The sequence below is a fragment of the Solanum lycopersicum genome, chromosome 3 (genome assembly GCF_036512215.1).
Source record: "Solanum lycopersicum chromosome 3, SLM_r2.1".
In the NCBI taxonomy this organism is placed as follows: domain Eukaryota; kingdom Viridiplantae; phylum Streptophyta; class Magnoliopsida; order Solanales; family Solanaceae; genus Solanum; species Solanum lycopersicum.
The window spans coordinates 1,047,892-1,071,941 of record NC_090802.1 but is presented as its reverse complement, the minus strand read 5'-3'; the positions used below and the strand labels follow the sequence as shown (position 1 = coordinate 1,071,941).

Below are 24,050 nucleotides of genomic sequence, written 5' to 3'. Positions count from 1 at the left end.
TGTTTTGAATTTTTGTTATACTGATTCTTTTAATTAATTGGTGTTAGAAAAAAGATATATTATATATTTGAAAAAAAAAAGTGTTAGATTCTGATTTCTTAAGAGTAAAATAAAAGTGATAACATCTCGTAAGTATTCTTTAAAAATGTAAAACTAAATATCACAAGAAACATCCTTGTGTTATAGACTTGTAGGTGTATTGGTGAAATTCGATCAAGAGAGTTTCACTTTAAAATAAGTGAATGACTCGCATTTTTTATTTAGTCAACGAACTTGTGCGGAGACTAGCTTTTAAGAGAAATCAACTTAAACATGATCCTAACATAGGGTATGTAAGTTAGTGTGGTAATTCCTATCTATATTTATTTCAAGATCCCTAATGATATGACGTCTGGCTTTTCAGTTAGATGTAATATTGTTTTTTACGATTTTTAGCGAGTAAACGATTATTAAAATTTTTATCAAGCAAATATTTTGCAGTTAATGAATTGTAACTCACTATGCTCAACACTTATCAATTTTAATTTCTTTGTTTCTTTCTTATAATTTGATTAATTATCAAACTAAACTAATATTATTTATTTTTATTAAGGTTAAGACGTTAACGTCTGAATATGCGAATTAATATTAAGATATGCATTGAGATTTAGATATCTAAATTTGACTATTAAGATTTTGTATTAAAATTTGAGTACTAAATAGTTAAGACAGATTGTTTTCTCAACATTTATATATATAAAATTTTATCCTTGTAAAATATTCAAATAAAATATTGAATTGATCTAATATCATATCAATAAAAATAAAATTAAAAACTATAGGGAAAATGATCAAATATATCATTAAACTATGTGAAAGGAATAAAAATGTCTTCCATTTATAGTTTGACTCAAAAATGTTCTTACCATCAATACTTTGGTTCAAAAATGTCCGTAAACTATGTGAAAGAAACAAAAATGCCTCCTATTTGTAGTTTGATCCGTACTTTGGTCCAATAATATCCTTATTGTTATTTAATCAGTCAAAAAAGTTCACTTTCCAAATAAATATATTATTATTTTCTTTTTGACATATTTTTTTCAATTAATGTTTTCTTAAAAAAAATTAACAAATGTTTCTCTTACTTTAATTCAGAAAAAAATGAACATATTTTTTTTTATCATCAATATATTTTATTGTTATATAAATATAAATTAATGATAGATATACTATGATCTTATATATCTATGTAATATATTATCTATCGAAAGGGTACATGAAATTATTCCATTTTAATTGATAAAATGAGATTAAGAACAAAAAATATTTCCTACATAGTGTTCCTTAATAATATTTTAATTTAAAAGAAGATGTGTTTAAAAAGAAAAATATATACATCTATTTGGAAAAAAGACATTTTTGACTCATTTTGTAACTTTAAGGGCATTTATGGATCAAGTATTGACTGCAAGACATTTTTGAGCCAAAGTATTGACGGTAAGGACATTTCTAAGTCAAACTATAAACGGATGACATTTTTATTCCCTTTACATAATTTAAGAAAATTTTCGACCTTTTTTTCCAAAATTATATGATAGTTGGTGATGGAGATGACTAACATAGTGATTGTGTATGTCGATTTAAGATGGTATTTGACTAACGATGATGGTTGTGAATAGTATCTTATGGTATAGTTGTTGACAATGATCAATTGTTATTTTCAATGGTGCCGGTGACAAAAATTTACATGGCGGTCGGTGATGGTGATAACTATCAATAGTGATTGTATGTGTAGATTTAAGATGGTACTGACTATTGATCAACTGTGGTTCTTGATATTGGTGACTGACAATGATTTATGAAATGATACTAATAGTTATTGCAATCAATAGTGATGGTGATTGATGATGACGGTTAGCAATATATATAGTGTTGATTAATAATGATAATAATCGATAGTAACAAGTGGATGTAATAATGATTGATCGTGATAATTACAAATGATGTCTAATAATAATGATAATTGATTTTGATAATTCACGATAAAATAAGTTTATGATTGGACCGAATACGATGGTTGTGAACCATAATTAAAAAGAAAAATTCACAAAGTTTTTGTATTAGGACCGAACACACATTATTGGTCCAGCCAAGTGCACTCACTCATGGTGGTAGGGGCATAGACGTGGCCTTATCAACAACTACACTAATGAGAGTACTTTTGGCTTCAAATTTAACCAAGACTAGCATATATATTTTTTTCGCGGAACATAAATTTCATTATGAAAATTTACAAAATTTCAATAAATAATAGATATAAACTTATAATAAACTTTGAAAGTATGACGAATTCGATTGTAAACGTTTTCAAACTTAATAATTGAAATTCTGAATCCATTTATGAATAGTCTAAATACCAAAGTCGGGAAGGCCTTTATGATGTGCTAATAAGATATTGAAGTGAGGTTTGAGCCTACATGTAGTAATAACAGCAGACAGAGTCCAATTTCAATACCCTCTCGTGTGCATTGGAATACGTGTGGGGAAGAGTGAATTCGTGTTCATCGGTTCTTCTTTGATCTATCTTTTTTTTTCTCCTCAAGTCTATGGCAGAAACATTTTAGAGTTTAACAAAAATAACTTATGACTTTACAAAGTAGAGGTAAGATTGCATACACTTTATCTTCATCAGACTCCGCTTATCAAATTACATTGAGTGTGTTATTATCCATGGACGGGTCTTAAGGGTCAGTTATGAGTTCATATGAAATCAATAATTCCTTTTTTACAAATCATATATATTAAATAATTCATTAAATGTATATAAAATTTGATTGTGTATCTAATTATTATTAATTAAAGTATTAACTTAAGTTCATTTAAATAATTCATATACTTTAAATTCTGAATATCTTTCTATTCATGTCTCATAGCTAGCTAATTAGCTATCATGCCAAACTGAAATAACTTTGGAGGTGTAGGTTGTTTGAGAAGTTCGACTTAGAGACAAATTTTTATACTCCCTCTGTCTCAATTTACGTAGTACTTTTCACTTTTTTAAAAGTCAAATAATTTAAGCATGAAATCTTCAAATTTTTTGAAATGAAATTTATATATTTAAAAACTAAATAAAAAGTACTATAAATCATAATAATTGACAATTCAAAATATTTAAAAGATATATGAAAAATTTACAGTCAAAAATACACTTGTTTAAATCTTGAAATTCGAAAAGTGTCACGTAAGTTGAAAAAAAAGAAGCATATTTTATTGGACTATTGAGCTAGAACAATATGCACACATATACAGATCAAACTCATTTTGAATCTACTTATTATGTTAGATTTTAGATTCGTCTATTTTAGAGGTGGAACTCATCGAACTTAAATTCTAGATCCGCCGAAGTGATCTAATTTCCTCCCTCTTAAAATTGAATGCATTTGTTAGATGTCAAATGCAGGCAGGTCTGTTGATATAATTAATAATGAGAAGAAAATTAAAGGCAATGAAAACGCAGCCTAAATACAGCAAAACTGATTTTGTTTGTTTTCTTTGAAAACAAAATATGTTGCCATGAAGCTTCTAATTGACAAAATCCAAGAATTGTCTTGTCATTGTTGGTTGTATACATTTTTTCAACTACATAGACAAGTAGATCTGTCATTTGATTGTTCAGAATATGTTAGTTGTTCTATAATAATAGTGTTCCTCTTTTTAATGTGCATTACGCAGGTGTAAATCTGAATTAATCGGGATGCTAAAAAAAACTAAAAAGAAAGTACAATCTGTACTCATGAAATGTAGCATCTGATTCCCTTCTTTCATTTCTGTCTAGTTTTTTCATTCACTATTCACAAATCATATCTTCTACTAAAGCATTTCATACCTTGAAATTCTATATTTAGAGTGTTTAAACTCGAGACTTCTAATTAAAAATGAAACTCAACCATCCAACCATATACTCTATTGTTTCCTTTTCACCAACTACATCGTTGGTTCCTTACAGTTTCACCCCTTGTCATTTTGACATAACAGTTGACATAAATTTATTACACACAATAACAACTTCAGTCAATGCATGCCTATTAAACAGAATAAGCCAACATGTCGTACTCAGACGTGTGAATTGATCCGATGTATAAAAGGCATAACTTAGACATACGCTAAATGTCTAATAGGTAGCAGGTTAAGTTGAAGTGTCTAAACGAAAAATGGTAACAAATATATCGAGAATCCCTATAAGTTGTATGGCTTTGCATTCCAAAGCTTCAACTGACCATTATATATCAGACACTTCGAGTTCAGTCAGTCAATGTATTGCCAATTAAACACAATATATATAAAACCGACATGGACAAAGAACATATATCTCACCTGTCTAAAGCAAGTGAAATTGATCCGATAGGTAAGAGTTATATCTTAGATATATGTTAAATGTCTAACAGGTAACAGGTTCAGTTGAAGTGTCTAAATGAAAAAAAAAGTCTTGTAGAGTTTTAGTTCATATATGTGGGTGAGCTTGTCCCTCTCTTGTCCCCTACATGTTCAAAGTTGCTACTCTTCCAGCCAACAGCTTAGCTTGTCTTTGTCCCAATTTTATGTACTTTTTGGAACATTTATTTAATGATTCTCCAACTCTTCCCCCTTTTCCCATTATATAACAACAGCCCACAAACTATTAGCTAACTCATATTTTCTTGAACACAAATACAGGGCAAAAAAAACAATCTCTTCACATCAATCTTGAAGAAGAAAACCAAGAAAGACCTAGAATATTGAGTTTATTGTTTGTTGTGCAGAAGTTTTTATTACCAGGATGGAGAAAATTTTGAATCTTAAAGCAACAGAACTTAGATTGGGTTTGCCAGGGACAGAGGAAGAAGTTGATCACCAACAAATTGTGCCCAATTCCAAGAATAAGAAAAGGTCTTTATCTGAATATGAAGATGAATCAAGTTCAGATTATGAACCCACAACACCCCCTGTTGCCAAGTAAGTTTCATACTCCATCTGTTCCAATCTATCTGACAAAGTTAAATTGCTACCACAAACAAGACGTAACTATGAAATTCGCCATAGCACAGGTTGACCATCCAAAATGTGCTCCTGTATTTTTCTTAAGAGATTCACTTAATATAAATAAACAACGTATCCAGAATCCAATAAGCTGTTTTTCTATTTATTAGAATTTAGAACTCATTAACTAAAAATTCTGTGGATCTGCCTACTAAATTGCAGGGCACAAATAGTGGGGTGGCCACCAGTGAGATCTTACCGGAAGAACACCTTACAAATTACTACAAAGAAAACAGAAGCTCATCAAGATCAGTGTGGAATCTATGTCAAAGTTAGCATGGATGGAGCCCCTTTTCTTAGAAAAATTGATCTTAAAATGTACAAGTGCTACACTGAACTCCTTAAAGCAATGGAGAAAATGTTCAAGCTCAACATAGGTGAATATTCAGAGAGGGAAGGCTATAAAGGGTCAGAATTTGCACCTGTTTATGAAGATAAAGAAGGTGATTTGATGCTTGTTGGAGATGTTCCTTGGGAGTAAGTTCTTGAACCTTGACCACCACCACTCCACTCGTTAAAAGAATTTTTACACGATCATAAGCAAATTTTTGGAAGATAAGATTATTAAAAATGTATTTTTTAAAAAAGAAAGAAGGAAATAGGCTAAGCTGCATTAGTCAGGAGTAAGTGGTTAAATACATAGTTAACTTTCAGAGTGATATATATAATTAGTAATCTTATAAATATGAAAACAATTAACATGTTATAATAAGTTAAAATACATAGATCATGTAAAAAATCATTACACTGGCAACGTATATAACTTAAATTTATATAGGTTACATGTCTAAGCCTGGATTTTAATGAGATTATTTTCATGGATATTGCAGAATGTTCATGTCATCATGCAAGAGGCTGAGGATAATGAAAGGATCAGAAGCAAGAGGCTTGGGATCAAGTGAACTATGATACATATATATAAATATACCACACGCATTTTGAGGCTTTTATGAAAATTTACCTGTTCAGAAGATCATGAAATTGATTTATTAATTTATTTTGAAACACTGTAGTCAAACAGAAAAAAGAAAAAGACTTGGTAATTGCAGTTACTTTTTCGTTTTTGTTCTTTTTGTAACATCATATATATAGCAGGGGATGAACCATGGTGGTTTATAAATCCTGCATATTTTTTTGAGACTGGGATAATCTCCCCTTCAAACATACAAAGTAACTGTACTTTTTTTTGGCTGTGAAACCAATTGTACAAACACACATTGTATTTTTGCTTTTCAATTCTTGATATGAAAAGTATGGTTTGTTCTCCAATCTCCATATTTAATTACACTAGACTTTACAAAGTGCCAGTTGATTACTTTTATAAAAAAAAATTTGGAACAGGTAACATTTTTGTGTATTAATAACAAACTACACAAAGGGTGTGTAATCCCCCATATATACATCCAGATGAGCAAAAGAACAGAAATAAAGAAATGAAGAAGCTCCTAATCCTTAATCTTCTCACAAGGAATCTAGTACATCATAAGTTGATTCTAAATCATCCATTAAGCTATGGTTACACCAAAAAAAGAAAAGCCCTAAACATTCCATCTTTAGTTTCTGTATACTAATGGCTTTGTCTTCAAACAAACTTGGTTTCTTTCTCCCCGCACAGTCCACCAAATGCAAGCTGGGACAATTTTCTTTTATAATACATCGCTAGCTATCCACTATAAAAAAGATACAAGGAGTCACAACCAACCCACAAGAGTGAGGGGGAAACAAGCAGCTAATAACAGAGAGTTTGGAAAAAAAAATATACACTCCTCCCTACAATGATATAGATAGATGGATTGGTTGCTTTCTTAAGTGTTGCCATTGTTCAAGGTGTGACTGAACTCAAGAAAGTTGATAAAGGGGCCAATGATTGAGCTAAAAGCAAAAATTGTGTCATCTGAGTTTGATTGCATTACCAAGGATTTCAGAGGGTGATTCAAGAGAAAATAGGTAAGGATATATAGACGGATGGGCCTAAAAGAAACTAGGAGTTCTTGATTGCACCTGCAGTAATTTAGAAGTCTACAATGGGGCCGCTTGTTCTGGCTTGACCATTGATTGGTTGTCACTTTGCTGAGTCGGATAGATAAGTGCAGCAAGTGAAATAGGCATGATGCAGAGTGATTTGGATTGAAGGTACTGCATGGCTGTTCCAACATCTTCCTCCATGAGCTTTGCTACCTCTTGCTCTGTTTCAGAATCAGACCACTTCTCCCAGACGTGCTGGTTGGAATGACTTTCACAGGTGTCTCCCTAAAATAATGACAAAACAATGAAGTCTTGGAGAAAATGTAGCAATCTTACAGTTGAGTAATCAGAAACTATAGAGGTATTTTCGACGATGTTCAGTTAGTTAGAAGCAGAAAAGAGTGATTGTGTTGATTACCTCAACAGACTGCAATGGAATATCAGCAACAACTTGTGCCGCCGCGCTAGTTCCTCCCAACCTACTCATGCTCAGTACCTTTAGGCATATTTAAGGCAAATCACTTATTCGATCAACATAATCAAGAGAACTAATATGGGACGGTCTATTCATGTATTTAATTTGTCCAACCTTTACTACAGCCAGAACTCCCTTAAGATATTGCAATGATGACCAAAACAAAGTATGATGGTAAAAGGTTAAGAGCTTTAAACATTACTACAATGATGATCATTGATATTCAATTAAAGAATTCAGCCAGTAAACTCATTACATAATGTTTCGAGTAGACAAGACTTTAGTCTTTAAGAGCCACCATTCATCCTCGGCGAGGTTATTTGTTTAATGGGAAGGAGAAGAGGAAGAAGAATTTCAATTGATGAAAAGAAACAAGTTGAACCAGTGTTGGACGAGATTTTTTCTTCTTTTGATATTTTAACACTCTTAGAATGGTTGATGCAAGGATAAGCTCCAGTTTGAATTATCAAGCGAAAATTGAAATCACTAAGGGGACGTTTGGTATGGGGATAAGAGATATTAATCTTGGGATAAAATACGAGACTATTGCATTTGGTTAGAGGTATTAATTCCATTTGAAATAAAATGATAGGATTAGTTATCCCATATAAATGGTGGGATAACTAATCCCATGAGATATCCCAATCCAAGGGATAACTTTGTCTATCCCATCCCCTGTACCAAACGACCCCTAAGAGTATTATTGCTCATTAGCAAACTACAAGGTGCATTAAACTTGCAAGGAAGCAAAATAAATTAATGGAAACACAGTGTGTAATCCTTTGCAGTGTACGATTAAGGTGATGTTAACCTTCAATGTGTGAGGTTGGCAAAGATATACTTGAACAAAAGAATTATTGAACACCACCATGAGAATTCACTAACAGATTGTGAACTTCTCAGAATGGCTAAGACTAGCTTATTTTTTCGTGGAGGTGGTAGCTTAATATGTTCCCCATTTCAAAAGACCAGTTCCATTATCAAATCAAGAATGAAATCATATGGAAGAATAAAAACAAGAAGAACCAGTGCCGTTGTAGATAACTCAAAATTGCAAGAACTTTAGTGATGTTTGTCATGGAATATAATGGCTAGATGATAGAGTCATCAGCTAAGCTAGTATTTGGCTTGAAAATTAGTTGACAGTCAAATTACCTTATTTTAAGAAAAAAAATTGCCTCATAATGATCGACAAATTACCTTAACTTGAAGCCTTAAGAACTTCACATAGTCCAGAATCTCATCAAGCATTGCTGCCCTGTCGGTCTGGCAAGACAGAAAAGAAAAATATCATTACCACAAGCTACGACAACATCTTTTGAATTGCATCTATAACTGAATAAAACCAACTTGTATCTTTAAAAATAAAACTGAAGTGAGCCAATTCATAGAAAGTACCAATTAAAATGAAGTATAACTTGTTCTAAAATTTGCAACCAATTTTCACATTTAGTAACTTGAATCCATTAAGCAACAGTCAAACTTATTATAACAAAAAAAAACTATTTTTCTAAATTTTAGGTAATTGCATTTTAATATCATGATAAACAATGGGTCAGAACAAAAGTTAATATATCCATTATTTGGAATATATATCTTTAAGATTGAATGAGCCTGAATTGTTATCTGTCGCAACAAGAAAACAAATGCTCAACAATGAAATTTGTGGCAACCGGAGAACAGAGCACACCTTATTGCAGCTGGGGACAAGTTCCTGTAAAGCCTTTATTCGTTCTGATATCCTTTCTCTCCTTAACTGTAAAGAGACGGACACATTATTCAGACACTTGTTCCTAGAGCATAATCCACAGGCCCCCACATTTTACAACAAAATTGATTTAATTTTTTGAGAATTAACATAGCTTAATGTTCTCCTTACAAACATCTAACTATATTTGTCATATTACCCGCTCAGCAATACTATGTGGATCAGTGGCCTGTCCTCTTCGTGCCCGAACCCTAGGACGAATTGCAGGTTGGTGTGGTATTGTTACTATTGCGCTTGATGTAGGGTGGCCTTGAAAAGGCTGCAAGAACCAAAGAGAAGTTAAGAGATTTATTAGTAAATAATGGTTATAAATCATACACTGACAAAGATGCCACAATTTTAAAATTAAAATCTCAATACAAGACTCGTCAAGCCTGTCGCATGCAACTAAACCGGAATTAGGAAGTGAGGGGTAAATGAAATACATAAAAATTAATGCAAAAATAATCATGGTTTGAAAACTGGGTGGACTCATGTTAGCCCGTATTCCAAATGGGTGGTTTAAATATGGTTTAACATCGATGGTTTGAGCGGGTCAAAACAATTTTGAGCTGAAATTTCCACCACTACTCAAGATTTTAGAAACAAGCTATCACAGAAGGAAGCAACAAAAGAATATGATAAAGCCTTTGTCTCTCCTTCCTTATGATCCATAGCCAAGATGTAGATGTCCAGCTAATGTGAAGTATACAAATAAAATAAAATCTTCTTGGGGAACAAAAGGTGCAATTTTTACACCTTTACTAGGAACATTAAGTATCTGAAGCTAAGAGGTCAAAAAGATTCAGTAGCCTGTCCGTTTTATATCGGGATTTGATGCTTCTTTTTTTTATAACCGCGGTGTCCAGACTATCTTACGAGCACCTTGACTAATTCCACGGGATACCTACTACTACCTCCACCAACAATAGGTACTGGGTAACTTTGTTCACCAAGGTCAGAACATATGAGAAGAGATCACCTATTGTTTTTATCTCTGTTGGATTTGCACCTGACACCTCATGGTGTTCAACTCACTTCATTCACCACTAGACCACGCCCTTGAGTCTATTGGGAGTTGATACTTCTTGAAGACGATTTCTATTATCTCTGTTATGTAGAGATAGTAGTGATGATTTCCATATTTGCATAATTATTACTTTCTTCAACTCACTCTCGTCCCTTCATCACACCAAACTAAAACTCTAGGAACAATAGCAATCTTACTACAAGGACCCATATCAAATCACCGGCAAAACCAGGCTTCCAACAGGTATACTAGTGCTTAAATTCTCAATAGCTTCTTTGTCAAAAAAAAAATCTCAATAGCTACTTTACGCAAAGTGATTAAATTGATTTATTTAAATGACATTATATGGAGATACTAGTCTAAAAGAATAAAAATGTAATGACTATGAAACAACAGTGTAGTGAAAAAACAGAGATATGTAACCTGGACTTGGTGAACTTGAGGAACACTTAGGCAAACAGCATGAGATTGCAAATGTTCTAGACCTGGATACAAATTCCCCATGTTCATTGCTTCTCTTTCCTGCAAAAGAACATGAATAACAAATAAAAAAAAGGTACTATCCCCCGAGCTTACCCTTTTGAAATGCATATTCAGTTCTTTCCCCACACCAGCTAAACTCTAAATACACAGATTATTTTGATTAAGTAAGTATATTTCACTTTTGCAAGTATCATCAAGGAGGTACTGCAAAACAAAGTAAACAAAAAAACTCTAAAATACTATGAATTGAGTTCAAAATTTTCACAATAGAAAAACTTTCATTGTCCCAATTTGTTTGGCCCACTGTCCTTTTTTATCTTTCGAAGGAAGAAAAAAAGACATATCTTCACATTCATGAATATTTTTATTTGTCGGAATACATAGACAGACACTCAAACTTGACCTTAGCAAGCACTCTAACTTTTTGAGAGTGCACATCTAAAAACCTCAACTTGGTCTCAATTCGGCAACTAAACCCTCCAACATGTACCCATTATGTCTCGTGGACACCGGGACCAGTATGGCACATAAATTTTGCAGGTCATTTTGTAAGTTGGGAAGTGAAGAGAGTTCAAGTGTCTAGATGTGTATACTCGAAGTTGAAATGTTTAGTGGCTACTCGCTAGTTGAGGCCACGTTAAAGTCTCTTTATATGCATTATTCCTTTTTATGTCGTCCTTGATCATGAACTCCTAAAGGAACAAGTAAAAAGGTACATACTTTTCTGTAAAGTGGCAGACAAATTGGAATTGAGGAATTAGTAGGCTTACAGTCTTCACTTGAAAACCTCCAGTGTTGTTGGCGTCAGCAAAGCCATTATCCAAACTTAACCCCAATGGGAACAACGGCTGCTGCTGGAGCTGAGAGACACCAGATGTTGAATTCTCCGATGAGGCACCGGCGGTTAAATCAGTTACCGGCAGGCTAGCATAAGAGGGAATCGCCAGAATTTGCTCGAGAAAATCATCGGCAGCATATACCTCCGGTGGGTTGTCCGCCATGCCGGAGTTTGCCGGCGTATAGGTTTATTGAGCTTTAAGAGGAACGGAAAATGGGAATTTTCCCCAAAATGTGCACTTTTGGAGTTTCGTAGTTATAAAAAGGGTTACTCAAAGTACTTAATTTTAAACAAAAAAAATGATTAAAACAAGTTAATTTTCTAAAATAAATATTTCATCCGAGCTATATTAGTTAATTATTATATAAAAAAAAAATTATTTCATACTATTTGTTAACCACCTCACTGAATTAAGAAAATATTAATTAAATTTTTTTTATATTATCTTTAGAATTAATTTTCTTTTTAAATGTATTCAAGTAATATGAGATGGAGGCGGGGGCTAAGGGAATAGTAATTTTGGCTTTCAAAAAAATTGATCGAAACTAAGCTATAAATTATGATCAATAAATATTTTTTTAAAGTAAAAAGAAATTTTTTGAATGAATCAACACTCCTCATAAAATTGAATTCAATAAATTCGATTAATAAATTTGATCAATGAATAATAAGACATATTCAAAACTATTTATAAAAATGGATCTATTTATTTTATATCAATAACGAAGGTCTATAAAATATAAGGAGAACGAATTAAAGTGTTTAGTTTTCGATGGAAACCGGACAAATTAGGTGATGTTTGGGGCAAAAAACTTTAAATTAAAAAAAGAAAAAGAGCCAATCTAATTAAAAAATATAACATTTGTGGAGTATGACTAATATACTTTCTCCCTTAGCTGCAATACGCACTCACTCAATCGTATCAGTTCTGCTGCACTCTCATCGATTCCCCCCACTTTCGTCTGAAACTCGACTTCTCAAGCAGCACAGGCCTATTTCCTGCAGACCCTTTTGGCTCACCAAGTAAATTTTATTTCTATCTATCTTGATTTTGCTAATATTTGTTTAAATCTTCGTTTAGTTGTACTGATTGTGTTTTGATTACATATAGTTACTTCAGATTGCATTTAGCAATTTTCATTTTGCAGAACTAACTGATTCTTTATTTGATGGTGTGGGGTTTTCTTCTTGTTGATTTTATACCATTTCCTCAGCTTATCTTGGATTTTTATGTATTTTGTGTCATATGGTGCAATTTGCAAAGGTTGAGTTGTACTCGGATAAGTGTTGAAAAAGAAAGGAGAAAATGTAGGTTCTCTTTTTTGTCTATCTTGATTATGCTAATATTTGCTCTAATCTTTGTATAATACTGATTCTGTCTTGATTACATTCAGAATTTCAGATACCATTTAGCAAGTTTTCATTTTGCATAACTATCTGATTCTTTTTTACAGTGAGGGGTGGGGGTGGGAAGGGAGATTACTGAATCGAAACTTGGAGCAAATGTTTTCTTGTGAATGATTCTGAAAAGAGCATATTTTTACTTGAATCAAGTTGTACATTACCTGGAAAAAGATTCCTTTTTTTTCATAAAAAGAAAGAAAAACAAAAAGCGGAAGTTCCATTTTTCCAATGAGTAGTAGAAAAATCAAAATGATGTAGTATTTAGTGATTCGTTGTTTGAGTTTCTACTTTCATTAATGAAGTACAAACGCCTGTTTGTTTGTTTCTTTGTCACTGATCTCCATCTTGTCATTTCATTCTGTAAGCACTCAAGACGGAAAAAAATGTGTCCATCACTATTAGACTTCCTTGTCCTGTATATATCAGAGCTGGGGAGAGTTAGAGAGGGGGGTCTACAGTTTCCTGATGATGTTTTGTTGATTGGAAACTAACATTTCCTTGATCCTTGTGAAGTTCTCTATATTAATTGGTCTTCTTTTTTTGTGTTTGATTACTAGACAGAGTTTCTCAGTTTTTTCCAAAATGGATTGTGTGGGAGCCAGCTCTCCTAAAGAATTTCCTTTGGGTTTGGATGCAAGTTTAGAGGAAGAATACTTTTCTCAATCTAGTTTGCTCCAAGATTTCACTAGTATCCCCAACATTGACAAGGCATGGACTTTCACATCTGACGGTGGTACGATTTCTTTACTTCTCTATTCTCTTTTTTATGGTAGATAAACTATAGTTAATCTTACCTGGAGAATAAAGAATTGCGCAGTACTAATTAAATTCTTGCCTTCCCGCTTAATATATTATGCTTATTCTTTAACTGCTGTTAGTTTGTAACCCTTTTTCTACCTTTCAAGGTTCCCAAGGTATGTTCTCGATAAGCCAACCAAATCTCCTAGCCAACAAGAAGAGGAGATACATATTACCTTGTCATATTTCAAAAGAAAGCACAAATGCTGTAAGCTTTCAATGGGCTGCATTCCCTATTGAGATGTCCAATGTGTCTATGATGATTCCATCACCTTCAGGTTCAAAGCTTCTTGTAGTTAGAAATCCTGAAAATGATTCTCCGACCAAGTTTGAAATTTGGGGTTCATCTTTGGTGGAAAAGGAGTTTTATGTTCCTGCTTCTGTCCACGGCTCTGTATATTCAGATGGATGGTAGTGTTATTATATGAACTAAACATCACTTCACATCCCTATTCATAGACTCAATGTGTGTTACTATTTGAAAATGCAGGTTTGAGGGAATATCATGGAACAGTGATGAAACTCTTATTGCTTATGTTGCTGAGGAGCCGGCTCCCTCGAAGCCCACATTTACTACTTTTGGTTATAAGAAAGATAATTCTACAGATAAGGAATGTGGGAGCTGGAAAGGTCAAGGGGACTGGGAAGAGGAGTGGGGGGAAACCTATGCTGGAAAAAGACAACCTGCTCTTTTCATCATTGACGTCAACAGGTTTGAAAATTTACTATATTTTCTCATATCAGACTGGTAAGACGATCTAGTTCTGATGTCTTGGATAGAAACCCTAAATATAAATTTGTGCAGTGGAGTAGTACGTCCTGTTGAAGGAATCGGGAAGTCACTGAGTGTTGGACAAGTTGTATGGGCTCCATCCCGTGAAGGCCTTGAACAATATCTGGTTTTTGTCGGGTGGCCATCAGATAATAGGAAGTTGGGTATAAAATATTGCTATAACAGGCCTTGTGCCCTGTATGCTGTTAAAGCTCCATTTTCAAAGGTAGAGGTCCATCAATCTGGGTAAGTAACTTGCTAGTTGTCAGAACGAACATGTTGTGGATTAACTACATTTGTTACTGCATGAATGTAGTACCTAGGGGACTTATTTTTTGGAGAATTCCCTTATATTTGATTTATGCTGTTTTTGTAGTCTCAATTGACTTTTTGTCAATTTCAGAACTAATGCAGCCAAAGATGTTTCTCCAATTAAGCTGACACAAAGCATTAGTAGTGCTTTCTTTCCTCGTTTCAGGTTTGTCTTGAATTACTTGTCTGACCAACTCCCTCCCCTGGTCCCCAGAATAATAAGGAGAGAAAAAGGGAAGAGGAAATGTGTTTATGAAGAATTCATTCCCCTAATTCCTTCTTATACGATGACATTTGAATAACATTAGTTGGTTCCCTGAGGAATCTTGCATCTTCTGGTGTCTTTTAATTGATGTGGCTAGTTTGTTTGATAAAATGGAACTAACTAGTCTTTTCAAAAAACATGCAGCCCGGACGGAAAATTGCTTATTTTTTTGTCTGCTAGAAGTTCAGTAGATTCTTGGGCACATTCTGCAACTGATTCACTTCATAAGATTGATTGGTCATTCAGCGGAAAGCCAACTCCAGATGCTACAATTGTTGATGTGGTAGACTCCTTTTTGTGATTCTGATTACTTGCATCAGCACTTTGAGGCTAGATATTATTAGCCATTTTAGAAGTACTATCTACTTTTTGATTGATACTGAGCTTTTGAGCCAAGGGTTGGTCTATCGGCAACCGCCCCTCTAACTCTGAGGTAGGGGTAGGGTTTGCGTACACTCTACCCTCCCCAGATTGCACATTGTGGGACTACACTGTGTGTGTTGTTGTATTGATTCCAAGCTTTATCCTACAGTCAGCACACCTGTTCATGCTGTAAGTGGCAACTGCAGGTTCCTATTGTGATGTGTCCTGAAGATGGTTGCTTCCCTGGCCTTTACTGCTTCAGTGTTCTTAGTAGACCTTGGCTTTCTGATGGATATACTATGATTTTATCTTCTATCTGGGGCAGCACACAAGTAATAATTTCAGTAAATGTGATAAGGTAAGCAAATATTTTGCTGCTCAAGCATGAATTCTTTTTCTGTACCAATGAGTTAATAGTAGTGAAATTTGTCTTTATCAAAAATAATAGTGGAAACATATCCCGGATCAGCCCTGGAGACTCTAACTTCTCATGGAATATGCTTGCACTAGATGGTGACAACATCATAGCTGGTAGGAATAAGTGTTCCTACTTTACTTCATATTGGTTCCTATAATAGTATACTTCATATTGGTTTCTATAATAGTATTCCCATTAATCAAAGAATTTGGCATTTTTTTCCGGTTAAAGTTTGTAGTAGTCCCGTTGATGTTCCTGCAATCAAGTATGGTTCCCTTGCTCGTAAGGCCTCCGCGGAGACCTCATGGAGTTGGTTAGATATTTCAAGCCCCATATCTAGATGCTCTGAAAAGGTCAGTCTGTTTTCCATTGTTTCTTTTGTTTTCCTTTATTATAATTCCATCTTAGTTTGTTCTGTTTGGCATTTTCTTGTTAGAAAGGCTTTTCTGAAATTTGAATGTTCCCAACAATGCTCACAGGTTATATCTTTGCTGTCTTCGCGCCAATTTAGTATTTTGAAGATTCCTGTCAGGGATATCTCTGAGAACCTTACTAAAGGTAAGAACCCCGTTGAGCTTTGAGGGAAGTTCTATAAATTCATGGATCAACACATGATTGTGACCTCTTATGCTATCTGCAGATCAATAGATGCTTGAATCCTTTTAGATTACTAATCTCTGCTGTTTCTACTATAATATTCAATGAGTTTTATTTTTGCTAGGTGCCAGCAAGCCGTATGAGGCTATCTTTGTATCCTCCAAGACTCAGAGTCGTAACGTGTGTGATCCGCTGATTGTAGTCCTTCACGGGGGTCCTCATTCTGTTTCATTGTCAAGCTTCTCAAAGTCCTTGGCTTTCCTTTCTTCACTTGGTTATAGCTTGTTGATTGTAAATTACAGGTAACCAACATAACTGACTTCTTTCTCCATGCCTCTGTTAAATCAAATGGTTATTGAAATATAACGCCAACTGTGAATACTAGTTGTGTATATGAGATGCTACACTAATATTATAGGTCATATATATATATTGGATATCCTAATATATATATATATATATATATATATATATATATATATAGATATAGATATAAAATCTCTGAATATCTCGTTTGCTGTATTTCATTTTTTGGGTTAGGAGCAGTAATTGCTTTGAATTCTGATTAAGCACTTTTTTTTTTAATCTCCTTCTCACAGAGGCTCCTTGGGTTTTGGTGAGGAAGCAGTACAATCTCTTCCTGGGAAAATTGGATCACAGGTACTTGATTGCGGTCTTTTTGTTTTCTTTCCCTTGAAAAGATTTTTTCCTTAGTTTTGTTTAGGCTTGAATGGTTTTGTTATATGAAATACAATTCCTTCTTTTTCATAATAATCCTATTAAGCATTCGGAACCTAATAGTGTTCTTCCTTTTTTTTCCCCTAATCTGCAGGATGTTAATGATGTGCTTGCTGCTCTAGATCATGTCATTGAAAAGGGACTTGCGGATCCATCTAAAATATCTGTGGTCGGTGGTTCCCATGGTGGATTTTTGACAACTCATTTGATTGGCCAGGTCTACCAATTTCCTTATATGCCACCGTCTTTATGGTTCCTATGTACCCATTTTTCTCAACCTTTCAACAAACATTTGTGGGCCTTAATAAGGAAAGCTGGACAAGCTTGTCTTTCTTACCGACTATTGCTTGACAGTTCTGCTACTATTTCTGCAGGCACCAGATAAGTTTGCAGCAGCAGTTGCAAGGAACCCTGTCTGCAACCTCGCTTTGATGGTCGGTACATCGGATATACCTGATTGGTGCTACGCAGAGACATTTGGAGAAAATGGAAAAACAAATTTTACAGAGGCTACTTCATCTGAACACCTTGACGCCTTTTACAGAAAATCACCAATTTTACACGTCTCTAAGGTATGCGCCTCTATTAAATCCGGATTCGACAGTCATTCCATTTTAAGCAATATGTCTTTCTGTTGGTTCTCTCGAAAGGCCTATTTTTAAATTGCAGAATAGACTGAAGTTATAAGTCATGCTAGATTTCAAGGATCACAGATCCTGTTACAATCAAACCTCTGTATAATGGTGTCATTTGTCCGGATATTTTTTGGCTGTTATAGAGAACTGCTCTTATAGCAAACATATAACATAACATAACATTACCTGATACCTGTTGTTGGTAGGAGGTGACAGGTATCACATGGAATTAGTCAAGGTGTGCGAAAGTTGGCCCGGACACCAGTTTATAAAAAAAAATTAGAACATAACATGCCCTGGGTAGTGAAATGTTGTTATAAAGGATGACTGTTAGACGTGTGAATCTATTAGGAATGCATCTCTAGCATCTTATGTTTGCCAACTTTGCAGGTCAGAACTCCTACACTTTTCTTGCTAGGTGCTAAGGACCTCCGTGTACCGATGTCTACTGGATTGCAAGTGAGATTTCTTATAATCTATTATCGTTCTTGTTTCTTGTTTTGTTTGTTTAACACAAGTTTTCATTCTTAAATGCAAACGGTATGAGCAAGTTCACAGTTATGAATATCCATCATGATTCCATATCATTTTTCCTAGTTGCACCTTTTATTGGTTATGTATGTCTGTTGATACATAGTCTATACTTACCTTTTGATTCTCTTTGAACAACTATGCATCCATCCATAAACAATGAAAAAAGTGAAAGAAATACGGATCCATCCAAAGCACAACGATGTTTTTTGTGGAGTCTAATTGTTGGCTCTATTTGTAAGGCAGTCTTCAAGCTTTGTATCTACTAATGAACTGTAGTAGCCAATCATCTGTGGACCAAAAATGTTATGTCTGCCAACGTCAATCGGCAATATGAATCAATGAACCACATAAATCTGTGAGATGAAAGCGGGTTACTTATTGTGTATACACCAATAATGCCAATATGGTTCTAATGGAACCATTACATTACTATATGTCCCAGCTTATTGACTAATGACGTTTTAACTTGTGGTTTTATTTCACTACGATTTATAACTCAAGAAAGTGTATGCCTTTCACTCTTATTGTGTGCAGTATGCACGTGCGTTGAAGGAGAAAGGAGGAGTGGAAGTTAAAGTGATCATGTTCCCTGAGGACACTCATGCACTTGATAGGTAAACTGGTCACATGCTATGTTGCTCGGAATCTTCACAATGATGTTGAATCCGCGCGGATGATCCAAAAGTGCACTGACTTTTGGAAGATCTGACACGGAACCAGCAGTGTTTTTTGAAGCGTCCGAGTAACATAAGATTTTACTTCACTTTAATGTTGTGAACTTACACATACACATCTGTTTTGCAGACCACAATCTGATTTTGAAAGCTTTCTAAACATTGGAGTGTGGTTTAAGAAGCACTGCAAATAGACTCATGTCTTCACCAAAAGTCACAATCCAACTTGAAGACGGGAGATTTGGTTTCGTAGTCCATATATGACCCTTTTCACAGCAGATCAGTAAAAAATAAACACAGGACATGAGGTTCGTGGGGTCGTTTTTTCCTATTTAAATTGTAAGTGGTCATAAGAGATCGTTTCCTTTTTAAAGACTCGACTCTTCCACAATCAGTCACTAGTCAGAATGATTTATTGTACATCACAATTTACTAAATTGATCTCTTTTTATCTAATTCTAATATTTAAAAAAAAAAATCCTTGTGTCATGATATACTTATTAATGATGTGAATCAAGTAAAAAATGTATGGGTTATTAATATGGAATCCTTGTTTAAATATTGATGGTAAATGATTAGTATACGAGTTGTTTGGTAAGATAAGTAAGAATATCTCAATCTTTTAGTACAAATAATGGAATAAAATAATCTCGTGATTAGCTAATATTTCAAACCAATCATGAAATAAAGTTAAGTTCAAAGTTTTATTTTGAGATTATTATCCTTATTCCACGTATCAAAGAATTTCGTAATTGTGTAGCAGCTTCTAGTGGTAGAGTTTATTAATATAATTGGAACATAAACAAAATGATTAATTTTTTCTTTTATTCTTCTTTAAGCCAATAAAATAAATAAATAGTAAAAAGTCTCAAAATAGAAGTCGCCGTCTGTGGGGATCGAACCCACGACCACGTGGTTAAAAGCCACGCGCTCTACCACTGAGCTAAGACGGCTTCTCTTTTTGTTATTTTCTTTAGTATAATATCTAACCACGTTGATACTATTTTAATGACAATAAAGATCTATCAATTGCGGCGATGATTGTGCTAGTGGTAATTGATAGGAATAAATGATCGCAGTAATGGTTGTTGATTTGGATAAAGTGAGTGGATTGAATCCCAATCAATTGAAAATTATAATGTGCAAATCGTATAGTAACCTCTAATACCTAATTCTTCTTGAAATATAAAGATTATCACAAATACTTTTAACTAGGTGTAAAGATTGAGTTTAAACAAAGTTTTTTATCTCATAGAGACTAAACACTTACATATACTCTTTTGACCAAAAGTAAAAAGTTAAAGTGTTTTTATTTTAAATTTTCTATATAATAAAAAGAAAGTCATACACACTTGATGTTTATATCAACTCAATAAATAATTATATGTGTTTATATATTTTTATATCGCTTTATCATGATTAATTTGTGTTCTTACCCTTCATCAAATCACTTTTAAGTATGATAAATTGACATAATTTGATGTAAATTATAGTAAGTAGACCAATAATATCTTAAGAAAATATGAATCCTTAAATTTGAGCAGATTAATAATTTTTCTATTTATCAATTCAACATATTTTAAATTAACTAAAAAAATAATTAACGATCAAGATTGATTTCATAGTTTCAAACATATCTTTGTTCCAGCCTAAAGTCACATATCAAATTAACATACTCATTTCTTATATAAAGGAACTAGTGAAAATATATTTGCAACTAAAAATCAAAAAGAGGATTTTATTTACAAAATATTATTCAAAAACAAAAAAAAATAATCTTAACAATCAACAAGAACAACATGCCTATACATTCAAAAATATTAGAGATGGCTATACATAACAAACTCTAAATGAGAAGCGTCTTCCACATTGATTGAACATCAAGACTTTCAAATAAAGAACGTCATAAGCTCTTTCCAATATAATAGATCGATATTAAGCTCGAAGAATGAAAAAATTAATAAGAAACATTTCCTACTATATAGAGAGAGGAACTCGTAAGAAATACCTCTTACTATAATGGATGATTTCAAACTCTAAGAATGAAGAAACAAGAACTTGTAGGAAGCTCACTTCTCCACTTAGTATACCCAACGTGAGTTGAATTTATCATTTCATTTTTGTAAACGTAAGATGAATTCGGATTAATCAAATCAGTAAACTTCGTTACGAGCATAAAACTAACAAATATCCTTCATCCCAAATTTCAAATCCTCCCATTGAGAATCATCAAATTCCAATCCTCCATTATTAACAACCTTAACTTCAACCAACAATAACTCCATTGCCACCTCCAAAATTTCCACCATTAAAACAACTCTCCCTTTAACCAACTCAATTACCCTTCCTTTCCCTCTTTCAACTCTATACCCTCCTCCTTCTCCAATTTTCACCACCTTCTCTTCAACCTCCTCGATTCGAGCATTCGTCGTGAACTTCATCTCTCTATTGATCAAATCGCTCTCGAATAACCTCGATAAATTCAACCCTGATGACATTGATATTATGTCAAATGCATTTATCCCGCCCAAATTTGTACGATTCTTCTCGAACACACAATTGCTTGATCTTTGTTGTTGATTCGATTTCTTAAACCAGGAAAGGTTCATTAGTTGCTCAATACTTAATCTAGTACTCGGATTTGGATCGAGTAACTTGTTGATCACACTCCGAGCTGATTTCGAAACCCAATTAGGGAATCGAAAATCGCGACTGTGTATTGCACGGTACATGTTTGATAAATTGCCAGAATCAAATGGAATATATCCAGATAGAAATGCAAATAGAATTACCCCACAAGACCATGAATCCGCCTTTTCGCCATTGTATCCCTTTCCGTAAGCTACCTCTGGAGCTGTATAACCTGGTGTACCGCAAGCTGTATGAAGGAGACTGTTTTTCAGCTGTTCAGGCAAGGCGGAGAGCCCGAAATCGGAGATTTTGATGTTGTTATTTTGATCAAGAAGAATGTTTTGAGGTTTGATGTCGCGGTGAGTAACGCCATTTTGATGGCAGTAATGGAGAGCGGAGACTAATTGGTGGAAGTAGAAACGAGCGGTGGACTCAGAAAACCGTCCATGACGGATTAGCTTGGCATGGAGATCGCCTCTGCAGGCGATCTCCATGACAAGATAGATTTTGGATTTTGTAGCCATTACTTCATGGAGTTTTATTATGTTGGGATGATTAAGACAGGACATGGCGGAGATTTCACGTAGGATTCGGGGCTCCATTGAGACATCCGTGCCAATGATCGATTTTTTATCGATAACCTTGATGGCGATATTTGTGTTATCGTCTAAACAAAGGCCGTGGTAGACTTTAGCAAAGCTACCACGGCCTAATAGACGGCCAAGTTGGTACTTGCCGAGAATGATGGTTCCGTTTCCGGAACCACTTCTGTTGGTGCTGGTGGTTCGTCTGATTATCGTGGCGGAGGAGGGTGGTTGAGTGCATTTCGCCTCCATGCTTGCGATGGTGGATGGAGGAGGCGGAGGGGGAAAAGGGTGGTTATATAGGAGGAAATGATCACTTAGAGTGAGAGGTTTGGCTGGACCTCAGTTGTTTTACTTTGCTTGGTATTCAAGTCAACCGTTCACATGAAATGAACATTTTCGTCGTTATATAATAATAAGCTTCACTAATAAATTTAAATTATCTCATATCGTATCGTATTTGTGAAAGAGATAGATGATTTTTTTCGTTACGTCATGACACATAAGTAATAGTATTAACAAGATGAGAGAAAACAGACACTAAATTGATTGTCACATAAAATGAAATAATTTGTCATTACAAATAAGTTTGACAATACAATACGATAAATAAATAAATAAATAGAATATACACATCTTACATCTATTTTGTGAGGACAGAGAGACGTTTTCTGATAGACTTTCGAATTAAAAAACATATTCAAACTCGGGTTTATGAGAAAAAATAAGATAGGATGTATCATTAAAAAAAATTATAAACGTTAATTCATATTGGAACAACTTGTCATTTCTTCTAGTAAAATAGTAAATAGAACACATGAGGATTTACTTTTAATTATAATTATCTTTTGATTACTTTAACTTAGAAAAATCTCATATATATCTTCTTATGGATCTGCATATATAAATCTTGTCCACTTCCATATGGTAAATTAAAATATAATTAATCCTCAGACTTATCAATAGATTTTTTTTTCTAAGATTCTTTAAAAGCTTTCACTTTCACTTTTTTTTTTAATTAAGATATATATCAGCAGCTTTATATAGAGGAAGTTGTTGGCAGATAAGTAAATGGACCTTTTTTTTTTCTTGAGTTCGATATTTATTGATTTAATTAATTTAAAATTTATACAATATACAATGTTTTGAAAAAAAAAGAATTTTTATTAAAGATTTTTTTTTAGCGTATGGATTTGAGATTTTTAATTAAGAATTTCATTTACTTTATTATATCTTACTAACTTGAGCAATTTATATTTGTATTATATAGGACGCATGAATAAAATAGGAACTCTTTATCAACTCAAGATACAAATCTAATCTTTAGTTAACGGCGAAAGATTTTATTTATCTTGTCATATTATATGAACATATTAACACAAGAAAGTATTCTTAGGCATAAACCTAAAACCTCTTAACTAAAGAGGAAAAAATATCATATATTATCTCATCACGCGTTCAATTATATATTGAAGCACACATTTGTAAATTAGCCAAAAATGTTTGTGCCAATGTAGACAGCTATCGATATTACAATTTCTTAAATCGTATATTATTCTTTATCGACTTTATATTAATACGAAATATTTTATGCACACAGTAATTTTTCACTCGAATGATTCCTTTAGTTATTTTATCAATTAGTGATAAATAGACATGCACCACCTTTAGCATGACTTTACAAGATATTTTGCACTATATAAAAGCTTTTATATTAATTTTCTTTGTTCAA

The 24,050-nt window shown here is 33.6% G+C and overlaps 4 protein-coding genes and 1 non-coding gene across 10 annotated transcripts; 2 read left to right on the top strand and 3 right to left on the bottom strand.

Moving 5' to 3' along the window:
• The first annotated feature begins 4,314 nt into the window (after positions 1-4,314).
• On the top strand, positions 4,315-6,324 carry IAA21 (AUX/IAA 2). 2 transcript variants are annotated; one of them, XM_069294777.1, is made up of 4 exons: positions 4,315-4,384; positions 4,779-4,971; positions 5,218-5,532; positions 5,886-6,324. In XM_069294777.1, the coding sequence occupies exons 1-4, from the start codon at positions 4,330-4,332 to the stop codon at positions 5,962-5,964; spliced, it is 642 nt and encodes a 213-aa protein (XP_069150878.1). In that variant the 5' UTR covers positions 4,315-4,329; the 3' UTR covers positions 5,965-6,324. The 2 variants fall into 2 exon arrangements, with proteins under 2 accessions (XP_069150878.1, NP_001234694.1); NM_001247765.1 differs by lacking the exon at positions 4,315-4,384 and having other exon boundaries at positions 4,796-4,971; positions 5,886-5,964.
• Positions 4,607-11,866, bottom strand: LOC101258920 (transcription factor UNE12). Of its 2 annotated transcripts, none has more exons than XM_069296090.1 (8): positions 11,526-11,850; positions 10,696-10,794; positions 9,403-9,522; positions 9,186-9,251; positions 8,696-8,761; positions 7,439-7,516; positions 7,057-7,305; positions 4,607-5,546 (listed from the first exon to the last, which is right to left on the bottom strand). In XM_069296090.1, the coding sequence occupies exons 1-7, from the start codon at positions 11,754-11,756 to the stop codon at positions 7,075-7,077; spliced, it is 891 nt and encodes a 296-aa protein (XP_069152191.1). In that variant the 5' UTR covers positions 11,757-11,850; the 3' UTR covers positions 4,607-5,546; positions 7,057-7,074. The 2 variants fall into 2 exon arrangements, with proteins under 2 accessions (XP_069152191.1, XP_010317400.2); XM_010319098.4 differs by lacking the exon at positions 4,607-5,546 and adding an exon at positions 6,387-6,725 and having other exon boundaries at positions 11,526-11,866.
• Positions 11,867-12,441: 575 nt separating this feature from the next.
• On the top strand, positions 12,442-19,650 carry LOC101258623 (acylamino-acid-releasing enzyme). 4 transcript variants are annotated; one of them, XM_069296089.1, is made up of 19 exons: positions 12,479-12,616; positions 12,858-12,901; positions 13,559-13,730; positions 13,903-14,206; positions 14,286-14,507; positions 14,601-14,813; positions 14,971-15,045; positions 15,289-15,427; positions 15,714-15,865; positions 15,956-16,038; positions 16,157-16,278; positions 16,405-16,483; positions 16,647-16,824; positions 17,122-17,182; positions 17,355-17,477; positions 17,635-17,832; positions 18,286-18,354; positions 18,964-19,043; positions 19,234-19,650. In XM_069296089.1, exons 3-19 carry the CDS (start codon positions 13,580-13,582, stop codon positions 19,295-19,297), a joined length of 2,313 nt encoding a protein of 770 aa, XP_069152190.1. In that variant the 5' UTR covers positions 12,479-12,616; positions 12,858-12,901; positions 13,559-13,579; the 3' UTR covers positions 19,298-19,650. The 4 variants fall into 4 exon arrangements, with proteins under 4 accessions (XP_004234027.2, XP_010317399.1, XP_069152190.1 ...); XM_069296088.1 differs by having other exon boundaries at positions 13,555-13,730; XM_004233979.4 differs by lacking the exon at positions 12,858-12,901 and having other exon boundaries at positions 12,442-12,616; positions 13,555-13,730.
• Positions 19,651-19,984: 334 nt separating this feature from the next.
• On the bottom strand, positions 19,985-20,056 carry TRNAK-UUU (transfer RNA lysine (anticodon UUU)). The gene has a single exon. It is a non-coding gene; the product is annotated as a tRNA-Lys (tRNA).
• A 757-nt stretch (positions 20,057-20,813) lies between these two features.
• On the bottom strand, positions 20,814-22,720 carry LOC101258333 (CBL-interacting serine/threonine-protein kinase 7). Its single transcript, XM_004233978.5, has one exon. The coding sequence runs from the start codon at positions 22,568-22,570 to the stop codon at positions 21,284-21,286; it is 1,287 nt and encodes a 428-aa protein (XP_004234026.2). The 5' UTR covers positions 22,571-22,720; the 3' UTR covers positions 20,814-21,283.
• Between the last annotated feature and the right edge of the window lie 1,330 nt (positions 22,721-24,050).

Bases quoted from the DNA above. Each gene is read 5' to 3' on its own strand.
- IAA21 (XM_069294777.1), top strand. From the start codon at position 4,330: ATGGACAAAGAACATATATCTCACCTGTCTAAAGCAAGTGAAATTGAT. The intron at 4,385-4,778 runs GTAAGAGTTATA...TTTGTTGTGCAG, and splicing joins AAGTGAAATTGATCCGATAG to AAGTTTTTATTACCAGGATG. The intron at 4,972-5,217 runs GTAAGTTTCATA...ACTAAATTGCAG, and splicing joins ACAACACCCCCTGTTGCCAA to GGCACAAATAGTGGGGTGGC.
- LOC101258920 (XM_010319098.4), bottom strand. From the start codon at position 11,756: ATGGCGGACAACCCACCGGAGGTATATGCTGCCGATGATTTTCTCGAG. The intron at 10,795-11,525 runs GTAAGCCTACTA...GTTCTTTTGCAG, and splicing joins GAGGTTTTCAAGTGAAGACT to GAAAGAGAAGCAATGAACAT. The intron at 7,517-8,695 runs GTAATTTGTCGA...ATATGCCTAAAG, and splicing joins TCTTAAGGCTTCAAGTTAAG to GTACTGAGCATGAGTAGGTT.
- LOC101258623 (XM_004233979.4), top strand. From the start codon at position 12,465: ATGACTAATATACTTTCTCCCTTAGCTGCAATACGCACTCACTCAATC. The intron at 15,428-15,713 runs GTAGACTCCTTT...TGGCAACTGCAG, and splicing joins ATGCTACAATTGTTGATGTG to GTTCCTATTGTGATGTGTCC. The intron at 17,183-17,354 runs GTACTTGATTGC...CCTAATCTGCAG, and splicing joins CTGGGAAAATTGGATCACAG to GATGTTAATGATGTGCTTGC.
- LOC101258333 (XM_004233978.5), bottom strand. From the start codon at position 22,570: ATGGAGGCGAAATGCACTCAACCACCCTCCTCCGCCACGATAATCAGA.